This window comes from Petaurus breviceps, unplaced genomic scaffold (assembly GCF_028583685.1).
Source record: "Petaurus breviceps papuanus isolate PSGF00001 unplaced genomic scaffold, PetGlider_PUasm1.0 90865, whole genome shotgun sequence".
Lineage (NCBI taxonomy): Eukaryota > Metazoa > Chordata > Mammalia > Diprotodontia > Petauridae > Petaurus > Petaurus breviceps.
This window is the reverse complement of record NW_027187367.1, coordinates 3,647,194-3,662,214: the sequence shown is the minus strand read 5'-3', so window position 1 is coordinate 3,662,214 and position 15,021 is coordinate 3,647,194. Positions and strand designations below refer to the sequence as shown.

At 41.9% G+C, this 15,021-nt stretch overlaps 2 protein-coding genes across 6 annotated transcripts in view; one reads left to right on the top strand and one right to left on the bottom strand.

Moving 5' to 3' along the window:
• DHX16 (DEAH-box helicase 16) overlaps window positions 1-1,477 on the top strand; it is a 17,632-nt gene extending 16,155 nt beyond the window's left edge. Inside the window, exons 17-20 of the mRNA XM_069073166.1 lie at window positions 50-212; window positions 308-469; window positions 720-893; window positions 1,247-1,477. Coding sequence (XP_068929267.1) covers window positions 50-212; window positions 308-469; window positions 720-893; window positions 1,247-1,375 — 628 coding nt within the window. The 3' untranslated portion in view covers window positions 1,376-1,477. The remainder of the gene's footprint in view (window positions 1-49; window positions 213-307; window positions 470-719; window positions 894-1,246) is intronic.
• Window positions 1-15,021, bottom strand: part of CUNH6orf136 (chromosome unknown C6orf136 homolog) — an 18,760-nt gene extending 3,739 nt beyond the window's left edge. Inside the window, exons 1-7 of one of the 5 annotated variants that reach the window (XM_069073169.1) lie at window positions 14,360-15,021; window positions 3,477-3,881; window positions 3,067-3,155; window positions 2,192-2,392; window positions 1,987-2,056; window positions 1,744-1,890; window positions 881-1,013 (exon numbers count right to left, since the gene is read on the bottom strand). In XM_069073169.1, the coding sequence (XP_068929270.1) occupies window positions 1,771-1,890; window positions 1,987-2,056; window positions 2,192-2,392; window positions 3,067-3,155; window positions 3,477-3,881; window positions 14,360-14,431 (957 nt within the window). In that variant the 5' untranslated portion in view covers window positions 14,432-15,021 and the 3' untranslated portion in view covers window positions 881-1,013; window positions 1,744-1,770. Of the gene's footprint in view, window positions 1-880; window positions 1,014-1,465; window positions 1,891-1,986; window positions 2,057-2,191; window positions 2,393-3,066; window positions 3,156-3,476; window positions 3,882-8,587; window positions 8,690-14,359 lie in introns of those variants that run through there. The other 4 variants (XM_069073168.1, XM_069073167.1, XM_069073171.1 and 1 more) reach the window with 4 other exon arrangements.

Genomic DNA, 15,021 nt, shown 5'->3' with positions numbered 1-15,021 from the left:
TGATCTTTTTCTCATTACTCTCACTCTTTCTCTTCTCTATTTACCTCAGATATGGCTGTTCAGAGGAGATCCTTACAGTGGCTGCCATGCTATCTGTCAATAACTCCATCTTTTACCGTCCCAAGGACAAAGTTGTCCATGCTGATAATGCTCGTGTTAATTTCTTCCTGCCTGGTGGGGACCACTTGGTGCTACTGAATGTTTATACACAGGTTGGTGGAATTTGGGGGTAAAGGGAGAAAGTGACAGTTATAAAGACATCTGGTCATGGCATGTCCCCAAACCCTCCCTTCTTTGTTTCCTCTAGTGGGTTGAGAGTGGTTATTCTTCCCAGTGGTGCTATGAGAATTTTGTGCAGTTGCGCTCATTGCGTCGAGCCCGAGATGTACGAGAACAGCTAGAGGGGCTCCTGGAACGTGTAGAAGTTGGGCTCAGCTCTTGCCAGGGGGACTATATTCGTGTCCGTAAGGTCAGCACTTTTCATTGATCATATACTATTACTAATGCTTTCTTCCACATTTCCCTTCCTTATAATCTCTTAGTTTTCCCAGGGTATTCTGAGAGGTGGTTGTGTATAGGGTTTCCTCTATGTCCTACAAAGCTTTTGTGGCCAGGCTTTAACTCTCTGTCTATACACTGACTTACTTCCTCTTTATTGGGGTGGCTGGGGGAGACAAAGAGATCAAATGGTTAGATTTCTCTTGTGCTTTCTCTCCCAGGCCATCACTGCTGGCTACTTCTACCATACAGCAAGGCTGACTCGAAGTGGGTACCGCACAGTGAAGCAGCAGCAAAATGTCTTCATTCACCCCAACTCCTCTCTTTTTGAGGAGCAGCCTCGTTGGCTGCTCTACCATGAACTTGTCTTGACAACCAAGGAGTTTATGAGACAGGTAAAGCCCTTTCCCACAGTTGTTCTCTCTGAAGTAGGCACTTGGCAGGGGCCCATCCTCACAGTTGGTATCCTTGTAGCTTAAGGACTGGTGCTTGTGGGCCGCCATCCCATGGGCACACTAGGAAATTTGGAAAGGAGACACTTGTGGGTTAACCCCATCTCTTGTCTTCTTAAGAGCAATTCCCTTAAGATACTGAATCACAGGAAAAACCAGATCCTTTAGGCCGTAGCCCTTTCGGACTGATGGCAATGACCTCAGCCTTCTCTCCCTTTCTGATTAAGTGACAACATCTGTGAGGAAGTTAGAAATGTGTTATAGGATTCCATACTCCCCTTCCTTTTTATTTCCAGGTGCTAGAAATTGAGAGTGGTTGGCTCCTAGAGGTGGCTCCCCACTACTACAAAGCCCGAGAGCTAGAAGATCCGAATGCCAAGAAAATGCCCAAGAAAGTCGGCAAGACCCGAGAGGAACTGGGATAGGAGAATGAACAACTATCTTTTCCTTAACCCCTTTCACTTCCTTGTACAGATTTTTGTTGTTTTTCAAATGATTTCTATTTATTAAAGATATTTTGGGAAGAAGTTAAGAATTTTAATATGAGGACCAGTAGTTTATAACATGGTTCACACATGCAGAGGAATTAAATTAAAGGTTCTTACATCCTCACTTATGTACAAGTTAAATTACACAGCATGAGATGGAAATTGGGTAGGAAAGAAAAGATGGGGAGGTATGATGGATGAGGAGATTAGGCCTGCTATAGCCTCCCCACTCCCCTCAATCCCATCCCCCTGTGCATAATAATGTGCTCAGTGCAGCCTGTAGCTCCCCCAAAACAAACACAGACCTATGCCCAAGTTCCCCTCATCCTTATTCAGGGCTTAGGACACAGATGTAAGGTAGCTTCTGCTTCTGGCTCTACCAAGCCCAGGGCTCCCAGGGCTCCCACCAGCAGCTTCTTGACAGGCATTGGAGGTGAATGTGAGGGCATCAGCTGGAAAGAGGGGAAGAGGAAAGATTAATGTTGCTGGGGTGGGGAATGTTAGATTGTGTGCAAGACAGCACTACCCCACCATAAATATAAACTTACTTTATCCAGGCGATGACGATAAATGAGGCCTTCAGAGTTCAGGTAAAAAGTAGAATAGGCATCATATGTCCTGGGGATTAGAAGAAGCAGCTCAATGAAAGGTTCAAATGGAAAGCTATAAAGCTAAAATGTATAGATTCCTCTGGGATAGCTGAGATAACTGGAACTAGACACTTAGCTATTAAGGTTTCCCCGTCTCCCTCACCGGTAAAGCTCTTCCTTATCACGGCGGTAGAACCGCAAGAAGAGGAGATGGGTAGGCAAACCCACAAGGCGCCAACGTGCCTGCAGCGTCCAGTCTTCAGGGTGTTGACTCAACTTCAGGACCTCTAGCTGCAGCTGAGCAAAATAATTCCAGGCCAAGAATCGGCAGAGGGTCAGTGATAGAATGTACCATGTTCGGCCTCTAGAAAAAAAAATGGTAGAGTAAATCAGGGACAGGGACAATCACTAAGAAGGTATAAATAACAAGGGATATCTCCCCTAGAAATAAATAGGGTTAGGATAGAAAACTATGTGGATTAGCCATCAGAGGAAGAGAATGGATAAGGAATACATAATACTACATACATACATCGGGGGGAAGCACAAAGGAAAGGACCATGGATGAACAATAGTTGGCTGGGACAGGATGAAAATATTCCCTCATAGTGGTGTCATTTTACAAAGTGCATAAACATTTGGTTTTCAGCATAAACCCAAGAGGTAGATTAGTCTAAATATAACATTTTACACAGAAGGAAATGGGCTCTGAGACATTAAAGGACTTGTCCCCAGATTACTACACTACTAGGTAGAATCTAGGTCTTTTTGACTCCCATGTTCAACACTCTACTACATTTGGCTAGATTTTGTGGGATATTTGACATCTAGTTGGTGGAAGAGAAAAAAAAAAAGAGATAAATCCTGGCACCATCAATTACAGCTTGGGGTTAGGGAAGAAATTATCTCCTGGGTGAAGAGGATCAGAAAAAGGAGAGACTGCACTGGGCCCAAAGATTGGAAGAAACAGAAAGGATGGTGTTAAGGACTCCATATACAAATACCCGCCATCCCTTCCACCAGCATCCAGGGTCTCACTTGGTTCGAATGTTCAGGATCTCATTGATGAATTCCACATCAGATGAGTAGAGGTTGTAATCATGGGAGCGAAGAAACAGGTTGGGGAGCTACAAGAAGGAACCAGGTCAATTTAGTTCTCAAGGTCAGGCTTCTTGTCCTAGTCACCCTATATATCTCCCAAAACCTACTGGTTTTGCTATTTTCTTCCCCTTGCTCCCTGGATGCTTTCTGAAATTGTCCTCTCTACCATTCAACCTACTTCTTCCCCAATCTAGTAAGAGTTTATCTATTTTAAAATGTATACTAGAAAAGGAAATTCTTTGATAAGTTTCCCTGTTTTAAGACTCAAAAGGCATCTGGAGATCTTAAAAGTTTGCCTAAATCCCACCACCCCCTTATACATAGAATAACCCCTTTCCCTGACTCACCTCCTGCCTCAGCTTCTCATACATGACAGCTAGATGTTCCTCCATGCTGGGGTTCCCTGATGGAGTGGCAGGAGCAGGGTGAGGACTTCCAGGGGCCCGGAATGGGATTAGAGCCCCAGGATGGGGGCAAGGCAATTCTTCAAAGAGGCTTCTAAGCCCATCTAGACAGCCCCCATGCAACCCTGGTCCTGGTCCATCTTCCCCCTTCCGAGAGGGAAGACCCACCCAGGGTGATATGAAGGCCTGGGCCTGAGGAAAAGGCTGTTGGGGAACTTGGGGGAAGATTTGGCTGGAAGGGAGTGAGAGAGGAGGGAGCCGGAGATATGGAGACACTGAGGGAGGAGTGACCATTGGTGAGGTAAGCCACAAGGGTAGGAATGGTGGGGCCTGAGGAGGTTTTTGGTCCTATGAGGAAAAGAAAAGAAAAGAAACAGTGATTAGATACAGAGGAAGTTGACTGGAAGGATAAAGCTGTTTTCTTCAGTTTAGTCACTGTATGAGGCTCCACTCAGCTCCCTCAACTAACCCCAGAAAGTGGGCCAAAAGGCCAGGGTCCCAGCAGTAGGAGGGGCAGAATTATTGAGAATGAGATGGAAACTAACAGTTTGAAAGACTGTTGTTTGTATTGATTCTACCCCTGCAATATTTCTTTCATCCCTCTTTTTAATTTCCACTGCCACTCTAGTAGATACTCTTAATACCAGCCTCTTCTGGCTGTACTCCCTCCCACTTTCTCCCCTCCAAAATGTCACACTACTTAGTTAGAATTGTTTTCTTTTCTTTTCTTTTTTTTTTTTTTTAAAGCAATTGGGGTTAAGTAACTTGCTCAAGGTTACACGGCCAGTTATTTCTGGGTGGGTGCTAAGTATCTGAGCCCGGATTGGATCTCCAGGTGGCCCGACACTGGGGCCTGTGCTCTTACTCGCTGAGCCACCTGGCCACCCTGACTAAAGATTTTTTAACTAAATTACATTCCTAAGAAAAAATATTCTGACAGCAGTATGACCACAACAGGGGATGAGAATTAAGAGAGGAAGACCTATTAAAACTATTGCAAAAGTTTAAGTGGGTGGTAATGAAGGCCTTATACAAGAACATCTATACTGTGTAGTGGAAAGAGAAAGGTGGGTATGTAAAGGTGAAGTGGTGTACAGGATTTGATAAGTAATAGGGTATGGGATATGAGGGTGTCAAAAGAGAACTCCAAAGTTACAAACATGAGGAAGTGGGTAACTAGTCATGCCACTAACAGAATCAGTAAAATAGAGTAGAAAACAATAGATTCAAGGAGAAAAATATTTAGCTTGATTTAGGATATTCTGAGTTTGAAGTTCTGATGGAACATGCCAGTAGAAATGTCCTAAAGGCAGCTAGGGATGCAGGTCTAGCACTCAGGAGGGGTGGGCATAGGGAGAAGGGATATATAGCCTGGGGAGTCAACTGCATAACAACAAATACTTATGTAATGCTTTAAGATTTGAAATTGTTTTACATATATAATTTCATTTGTCTGTTATATGCACAGAGACGGTAACAGAAGCTGTGGGAGTAACAGAGATAACTATGGAAAAACATGTATAGAGAAAAACAAAGAACCCAAAGACAGACTGTGGAAAAACACTGACATTAGGCAGGAAGAAAGTAGACAGAATCAGGAAGGAAACAAGGTAGGAGGAGAAAGAAGAGAGTGTAGAGTCTTTGAAGCCAAAGTCAAGACTAGGCAGTAAGAAGACATCTACTGTCTCAAGAGTAGAGAAAGGTAAAGGAATTTACTTTTTTTTGGGGGGGGGGGAGCGTTGTTCTATATATAGGACAGGTATACTATATAGGTTTTGTAAACTGTCATTTTACAAAGCAATTTGGAATTATGCTTTTTTTTAAAGTAAAGAAAATATCTATATCCTTTGATTTAGAGATTCCCACTGCCAGGCATATACTTCAAGGAAGTTAAAGACAGAAATAAAGCTCCCATATATGCCAAAATATTCACACCTGCACTTTTTTGGTAGCAAAGAACTAGAAACATCATAAATGCACACTGGCTAGGGGAACAGCTAAATAAATTATGTGAATGTCGTGCATTATTACCATGTCATGAAAAACAAATATTTAGAATTCACAGAAACATGAGAAAACATATGAACTGATATGGAATGAAGTATCAAGAAAAAAGTATATACAATGACTTCAGCAATATACATGGAAAGAACAAAAAAAGTAACTTGATACCATGAAATTATAGCAACAAAATGGCCAAGAGAAGAGATACCAAATATACCTTTTTTACACTTCTTTGCAAAGGTAGGAAGTGGAATGGACGTGGAATACTATCTATATTATCAGACTTAATTGCTATTTTAGTTATTTTTGCTGAAAAATTTTTTTCCCTCTTTATTTTTTTATTCTTTGTTACTATGGATAGTTCGATGGGTAGGGGTAGATGGAGGAATATATTTCGAAATGAAGGTGTTATATCAAAACAAAAGGTTTAAAAGTATTTTAAAAAATAAAAAGTTTCTTGTTAACCTTAGAGAAAGCAATTTTAGTAAAGTGGTTGGGGCTGAAACCAGAGTGTTAAGAATAGTGAGCAAAATCCTGGAAATAGGTATAATTTTTTTCAAATTTAGCAATAAAGAGGATGAGATTTTTCAGTGAGCATTTATTAGGCATTTATTTGCCAGAATTGTTACGTTAGGCACTGGAGAAACAGACAAAATGAAACAATCCTTGCCTCCCAAGAGCTTATATTCTATTGGTGGAAGACAACATTTACACATATAAGTTTATACAAAATAAATACAGGGTAATTTTTTGGGAAATACATGAGCACTTGGGAGGGGGAATAAGAAAAGGTTTAATGTAGAAAGTAGCTCTTGAGCTTCATGAACTTTGAAGAAAATTAGGGACTTTAAGACAAAAAGATGAAGTGACAGTATATTCCACACACAGAAGATAGACCTCCTAAGCAAAGGCACAGAGAAGAGCAATGATGTTGTATGTGAGGAACAATGCTGGACCAAAATTCATGAAGGGGAGTAAGTAATGTATAACAAGATGAGAAAGGTTGCCTGAGGCCAGGTTATGATGGAAATTAATTGCCAAATAGAGATGTATTTTATCCTAAATTTTAACAGAAAACCACTGCAGTTTATTGAATAGAGGAGTGACATGGTCAAGCCTATCACTCTGGCAAGTTCCTATTAAGAGGAGATACTTGAAGGAGAAGGAATTAAGAAACTAACTGCAATAGTCCAGGTGAGAGATAATGAGGTCCTGAACTAGAGTGGTGGCCACGTAAATAGAGAGAAAGGGATATAAGAGATGTTTTGAAAGCAGACTAAAAGAAATTGGCAACTGATTAGAAATGGGGATAACAGGAGAACAGGGCTTCAAGGAAGACACTAAGGTTGCAAACCTGAGTAACTAGAAGGATGTGGTACCACTGACAGATAGAGGGAGATCAAAAGACGGACTGTTTAGGGCAGGGGGGAAGAAGATAATTAGTACTTCTTTGGACATACTAAGTTTGAAATACATTCCGTATATCGAGCTGGAAATGCCCAAAAGGCAGTTGGATATACAGCTATAAAGATTAATTAGAGTCATGAAAGTTGATGAAGTCACCATGAGTGAGAATGTAGAGATGGAAGCTGATCTTGCTATGGAGCAAACCCACAGCAAGGGATATGATACTGATGGTGATCCAGCAAAGAAAACTGAGAAGGAAACAGAGAGGCAGGAGTAGAGCCAAAAGTCACAAAAACTCAGAGAAAAGAGTATCCAGGAGGAAGACAATCAACAATGTCAAATGTTGCAGAGAAGTAAAGAAGGATGAAGAGTGAATAAGGGCCATCAGATTTAGCAATTAAGAAATCATTGGTCAGGCAGCTAGGTGGTGCAGTGAATAGAGCACCAGCCCTGGAGTCAGGAGGACCTGAATTCAAATCCAGCCTCAGACACTTAACACACACACACACACACACACACACACACACAATCTAGCCATGTGACCTTGGGCAAGTCACTTAACCCCAACTGCCCTCCAAAAAAAAAGAAATCACTGGTAACTCTGGAGGGAGTAGTCTGTATTGAGTGATGAGATGGGAGCCAGAATACAAAGGTCTGAGAGGTAAGTGACAGAAGAAGTAGAGGCAATAAGGGTAGAAATAGCTTCCTTTCCCCCTAGAAGTCTGAATGTGAAAAGGAGGAGAGAAGATGGAAAAGGTAAAGAACAGAAACTTTTTGTAAGATTAATGGAAAAAGAGATGAGACCATCCAAGAGCCATTTTGGTAATAAGTCTTCTCAAGACACAAATCCAGAAGAAGAAAATGATTCCCCAAACACCTACTAGCAAAGGTTCAAAGAAAAACACAACCTGGACACAAGTTCAACTAGAATTTCTAGAAGGAATAAAGCAAGTTTAAAAACACACAACTAAAGTGATTTTACAAATGAAATAAGAATGCTAGACAAAACAATCAGAAAAAATGAGAATGCTAGGGCAAAAAAATTAAGGGAACTGAGAACTATGGAAGACAGAATAGGAAAAAGAATTATCAGCTTTGCATAAGAGGTATAACCCTTAACCAAGTAAAGGACTCCTTGAAAATTAGAATGTTAGAAGCTGATGAATTTACGAGAGAAGAAACACTGAACAAAGTTAAAATGGAAAAAAAAAAACAGAAGAAAAGTATAAGGTATCATAAGCAAACTGATCTGGAAAACAGATCATGGAAAGGCCATTTAAGAATCATTGGAATACTGAAAATACTGAAAACCAACCAACAAAAAAGCCTAGATATTCTATTTCAAGAAATTATACACAAGAACACTGACCATTTTAGAACCAGAGAATAAAGTAAAAATGCAAAGGATACACCATTTACCTCCTAAAAGAAATCCCAAAATGAAAACTCATGGTGTTTCCAAATCCAGAGTTTCCAGATCAAAGGAAAAATACTGCAAGCAGCCAGAAAGAAAGAATTCAAGTACCAAGAAGCCATAGTTAGGATCACACAAATTTAGCAGTCACTACCATAAAGAAGAGACCTTGGAATGCAATATTCCAGAAGGCAAAGAATATATAGGTTTACAACCAAGAATAACTTACCTAGCAAAGACAAGTATAATCCTACAGGGGGAAAATGGATCTTTAATGAAATAGAGGACTTCCAATCATTCCTGATGAGAAGACCAGAACTTCCGAGATACTCTGAAGTGCAAAATACAGGAGTCAAGAGAAAAATAAAAAGGTAAACATAAGCAAACAATCATAAACAGCTACACGAGATCAACCGTTCACATTCTGATATGGATCCCCTCAGAACACTCATTATCAGAGGTCACAGAAAGAGAGAGGGGGCTAGGAAACAATTCATTATGTCCTCATGATCTTAAAACAAGAATGGGAAGGGAGGGGACAATGGGAAAGAAAGGTGAAGATTAGGGAAAATGATCTCACATAATCAGGGTACCTAAGTAGAAGTCTATACGAAGAAGGAGGAAGAAGTTGGGGGTTGAGGAGGTCAATGGAAAGAACACCTACAGACAGACACATAGCTGAGTAAAGAAAGACATTTCTTGGAGGGAAGGGGAAGAGAGAAAAAAAGGCAAAAAAAAAAATTTACCTAACAACTTGGTGGTATATTTGGAGGGAATAGCAAGTTGTACATGGAAGATTTGCAGTTTCATGTGCGGTCAGCTCTTTTATCGTACTATGTTATGGAAAATTGAAAATAGGGGCGGCCAGGTAGCACAGCGAGTAAGAGCACCGGCTCCAGTGTTGAAAAGACCTGGAGATCGAATCCCGGGCTCAGACGCTTAGCACCCATCCAGAAACACCTGGCCGTGTAACCTTGAGCAAGTTACTTAACCCCAATTGCTTAAAAAACAAAAAAAGAGAATAAAAAAAGAAAAAGAAAATTGAAAATAAATATTAAGAAATGAATTTTATCAAACAAAAAACAAAAGGGAAAGGATAGAACGGAAATGAGAGAATAAAGGGGAAGGTAGATTAAGAAGGGGATTTGTCCTCAGCAAAACAAATTCATTTCAGTTGTTCAGTTTTTCAGTCATGTCTGACTCTTTGTGACCCCATTTGGGGTTTTATTGGCAAAGATATGCCACAAGGTGTTTGCCATTTCATTCTCTACCTCATTTTACAGATGAGGAACTAAGGCAAACAAGGACTTGCCCACAGTCACATAGCTAGAAAATGTCTGAGGCATCTGACTCACAAAGAGGAGTCTTCCTGACTCCAGGCCCAGCCCTCTATCCACTGCACCACCTCGCTGGAATATTCAAGATAGAAATGGTGAAGGGAGGGGTTTCACCTGGGAAGATGTATATGAAATAGGCAGGGTGAAGTGACCAGAACCAGTAGAACAATTTATATGATGACAACAATACTATAAACACAAACAACTCTGAAAGACTTAAAACTCTGATCAGCATGACCAACCATAATTCCAAAGGATTTAGGATGAAACATGCTACCCACCTCTTGATAGAGATGTGAAGGACTCAGAGTGAAGAATCACTGGGTTTTTTTTTTACAATGCCAATTTGGAAATTTGTTTTACTTCACTATATAGGTCCATAACAGGGGCTTTGTTCATGCTGCAAGATTAAATCTTCCTGGTACTCAGATCTCATCAGTACCCTCAACCCCTGATTGGTCCCTTTGATGGAAGGGCAGGACCATGAATTCCAGGGCCTCTATTTAAAGCAGAGGCTCAGAAAAGTTTTTCTCTCCTTTTCCCACCTACCATACTGGTTAGAACTTCTAGAACCTTCTTAAGTTAGGACTTCTTAGAACGTTCTAGTATGGCCTAACACCACGTAACTCCACAGTGACCTCCCTTTCAGTTTCCTTTTGCTTTGTCTCTTTCCCAATTAGATACTAAGCATCTTGAGGGCAGGGACTATATGTTTTTATTTATATTTTTATCCTCAGTGCTTACTACTGTGCCTGGCAAGTACTTAATAAATGTTTAGTAATTGATTTTCTTTCTCTCTCAAACAATTATGAAAGACTTAAGAACCACAATTCTAGAAGACTGATACTTAAGTTATCTACCTTGTGACAGAGTGGTGATAGAACTCAAGACAGAGAATTATACTTTTTTTTAGAGGGGGAAGGCAAGGGAATTGGGGTTAGGTGACTTGCCCAAGATCACACAGCTAGTAAGTGTCAAGTACTGCATTTGAACTCAGGTCCTCCTGACTCCAGGGCTGGTGCTATATTTACTGTGACACCTAGCTCTCCCTAGATATACATTTTTTTATATGGCCTATGTGGCAATTTGACTCAGGAAGATAAGTATGTTTGTAAACAGAAAGAAACCATTTGAGAGGGAGAGGCTAAAGATGCATGAGATAAAAAGAGTTAACTACTGCTGCAAGGTTCTGGCAAAGGTAGAAGAAATGGGATCAAGGTCACATGTACTACCTATGTGACATTCCAAGGCTTTCAAAGTATTTTACACATATTATCTCATTTGATCCCTACAATAACCCTACAGGCATTATTACCCCAAATTACAGGGGAAAAATTGAGGCTAAGAGAATTTAAATGATTGCCCATAGTTATACAGTGCATAAATGTCATGGGCAGGATCAGAATTCATCTGTGAGACTCAAGTCCCAACATTCTATTCAAAGTGCCATGTTGCCTCAAGTAGGATTAGCCTTATCGATTAGGAATATTTCTCTCATTTTTTTTTGAGTGGAGTGGGCAAAGCAATTTGGGGGTAAGTGACTTGCCCAAGGTCACACATCTAGTTAACTGTCATGTGTCTGAAGTCATATTTGAACTCAGGTCCTCCTGACTTTACTTCACCACCTAGCTGCCCCTAGGAATATTTCTTTTCCTGTGAAGACAAGGAAAAAAATGATGCTAAGTTTTAGGTGCTGAAGGAAAAGACCAAAGAAAGCTGACATCACATGGCCTCAATCTTCTCAATTAACAGGAGGTCAAGTTATCAGCTCTCTGAGAATAGAGAGGTGGGCTGGGAGAAAAAGAGGTCTGTTTTATCTAATGCAGAGAATAAAACAGGAAGTCAATAAACCATCTGTTTACACCTAGAACATCAGTTAAAACCCTTTGCCATACTTTACTCTGCCTCAGTTTACACATACTTTAAAGTTCAAATGCTTGTGAAGAAGGTTCCTCGATGTTCCCAAGGGGTAATAATACATCCCCTTCTGTCTCCTTAATGCATAGGTTATTTCGTATTACATTTACTTGTATATGTATCCTAGTCCCCTAATATATTATCATTTCTGTGGTGACAAAGTCCACCTATCATATTTAAACTTTTTATCACCATCTATCCAACCTGACACAGTATGCTGAACAACAGAAGGTACTGATTTTGCTGTTGAAATAAAGTCAGGCTCCAAAAAGTTCCAATGCTTCAAACATTTGTGATTTTGTCAGTCTCCACAGAAAGAAGACTGCAAACTCTACATGACTTAGCCAATGATATGTGAGAACTGTTGTCTGAAAAATTCATTAACAGGTGGCTAATCTAGTTAATAAGTCCCTCCAGTATTTTAATTGTAAAATGCATTTTCACATATTTTACAGTAAAATTTAATCACAGTATCTATACACACACACATACACACACACACCTCTAGAGGTAATTAAGTGATGTTATGGCACTTTATTTTGCCCTAACATTATGAGATTTCTGGGAAAAAGATTAGTCTTTCTAAATGAAGAACCAAACAACTTGTACACAGGTGGTCATACAGGTGGTAAGGAGATAGCCAAAGAATAAAGCTAGTAGTCAACCCTGTCTTAAGTCTACTACTCTTTCCAGCAGATCATGTTTTTTGTCATTAGACTATTAAATTAAATTCAACAATCACTAAATACCTGTGTCACAAACCACTATTCCAAATGCTGCATTTAAAGGCATAAATAAATGGATGAATGAATGAAAGCAAACAAAAAAAGAGGTCCCTGAGGATATGACTCTTACATTTTACTGAAAGAAAATACAGGTAAATATAATGAAGCAAGCGTGGCCTTCTACAGGGATAAAGAGTTGCCCTCACAGCCAGGGAGACAAGGTCCTAAGTCCTACTTTTGTCCCAGGCAACCCTCCAAGACCTAAAGATGCATAGAAATGGCTGACCTGTATTGGTAGAGGTAGTTTCCTTTCCTGGACCTCCCTATGCCAGTGAAATCACAGGTTTCACTCCTATTCCTACAAGTAAATACAAAGTATTTGTAATAATTTGGAGGTAGAGAGAACCACCAAGGAGGGGTCCCTGCATGTCAAAAGAAACCTGTAGAGGAAATGGTCCTTGCACTGAACTATGAAGGGGAACTTCAGATTCCAAAAGGTGGAAATGAGAAAAGAACACTGTGACTCAAGGAGACAGCCTGAAAAGACACATGGAGATAGCACTCAGGCTACTATTGTGTATGGGAAACAGTGAGTTAGGCCAGTTTAGCTGAAAGTGTATGAAAAGAAGTTAGATGATTTAAATTTGGAAGGAGGTAGAAGCCACATAGTGAGGGGATTTAAATGCCAAACAAAGGGGTATTTTTATCTTACAGGTCACTGTGGTGCTTCAGGAATACTGAGCCTGCAATAGTGTGGGTGAGAAGTGACTGAGGCCTGAACTAAGAGCGGAGGGAAGGACTTGGTAAATGAATAGATATTGGGAGTGGGGGAGGAATGGAAGAAAGGAAGGGCCGGCAATGGTAAGGAAGATCGAGGAGTCAAGGATGACTCATAGATTGTGAACCAAGGTGACTGGAAGAATAGTGGGCCTTTATAGATGTGAAAAGATGAACATTTATTTTAACTATGTTGAATCTGAGATGCCTATGGGATATCCAAATAGAAATGTCCTGAAAGAAGCTGGTAACTGGGCCTGCAGCTAGAGACTTGCATAAATACCTTTCCCTGAAAATATCTTCGAAAGTTGAATGGTCTTGTTTTAGAGGCATCCTGTCAGGCAGTTACAGCTTAATGGAAAAAGGCTTCCTAAGGGCTAGAGCCTTAACCACCAATTTTGAAAAAACACAAAATCTTCAAATAAAATTTTAAAATCTCCTTCAGATGGTGACTGCGGAAACGAAAAAAGCACGTCCAGATTCGGGCCATGGGGTGGGGGAGTAAGGAATGAGAGGGCACAGATCACACTAGGTCTGGGAGTCGCTCACCTGGAGGAAACAATTTGCCAGTTTTCCATTTTAAACAATTCTTATTAACTAGCTGCTAGACTATAGTTGCAATAGGTGGAAGAAGGAACTACCGACACCCCCTAAATTTCAGTGCCCTCTGGCAAAGCCTGGAGTTCTCGGTTCCAGTAACAGACTCAGCCTAGATACAGGCTTATGGGGAGGGGAGAAGGGTCCCCTTTACGTATCAGAACACAAGGATGCCGGGATGCACAAGTAGCAGAGAACGTCTCACACTTTTGCCTGGGGCTGGTTTGCAAAATGGGGCTGAACAGCCAGACCCTCCACTCTCCCTTCAAGCTCTACTGTCCCTCCGCCCTTCAAATCACCTCCAAGTTTGAGGTAACCTCCCGGATGCAAAGGGAGAAAGTGGGCCTGAAAAATTAGCACTGGTATTCCTAAACTACTCGAGAAGCCACTCCCCGCGAATTCCACGACACCTGCCTTCCTCCGTCAGGTGGGTGGTCTGGGGAGCCCGCGCCCTACGGGCCCCGGACCCAGGACCGTGAGGGGTCCTCTGCGCCTGGAAGCAGGCGTGCGCGGGAGGGATGAAGGGTGACGGGAATGGGTCGCCACTGCGCCTGCTCCCTCTTCTCTGGGGCGCGCGCCACCCAGCGCGACGCCAGAACCGCATCAGCAGAGGGGCTCGTGCTGCCCCCTCCCCTTCCTGTTCCTCACCTGAGGCCTGGCCTGGTAGGCGCGGAGGCAGCGGCGGAGCCTCCGGGCCGCTCCTCGGCTTGGCTGGTACATGATTTTCGGGAGTGAGGGGAGTGTCTCCCTAATCTGGCGTCCAGTATCCTCCGCACAGGAGTGAGCTCGCCCAGAAGCCGGCTTCGTGAAGGGGAAGGTGAAGAGAGGGAAGGAAACAGAGACCACGCGCCGGCGCACTATAGCTAGACTCTGGAGGTAGCGGGCAGCGAGACTACGGGAAGAGCGCCTGCGCTCGAAGTGGGAAAAAAGTGGAACTTAAAAGGGTGCACCGCACCACACCGCACAGCGCTTGCGCGAAAGCCAAACGGGGAGGGGGTGTGTGTTCATGTGCCGGCACCGCAGGGGAAAGTGCACATGCGTGTTTTGTAAGAGTCGCACACTCCCGGCCACTGCGAACCGAGGCGAAATAGCAAGCAAAAATATCAAAATAAAAAGGAAATAACGGGACATTGCAAAAGGCAGGTCTGGGAACGGAGATACCTGACTCGGGAAAGATGCTGGACCACATAAATGTAGAAGGGGCCTAGTACTCATTTTATTTCCCACGGATTTTACAGGTGAGAACACTAATGTTGAGAAAGTGAAAGTGACCCGCCAAGTCGCCGGGGCCAAAAGTCACAGACAGGGAC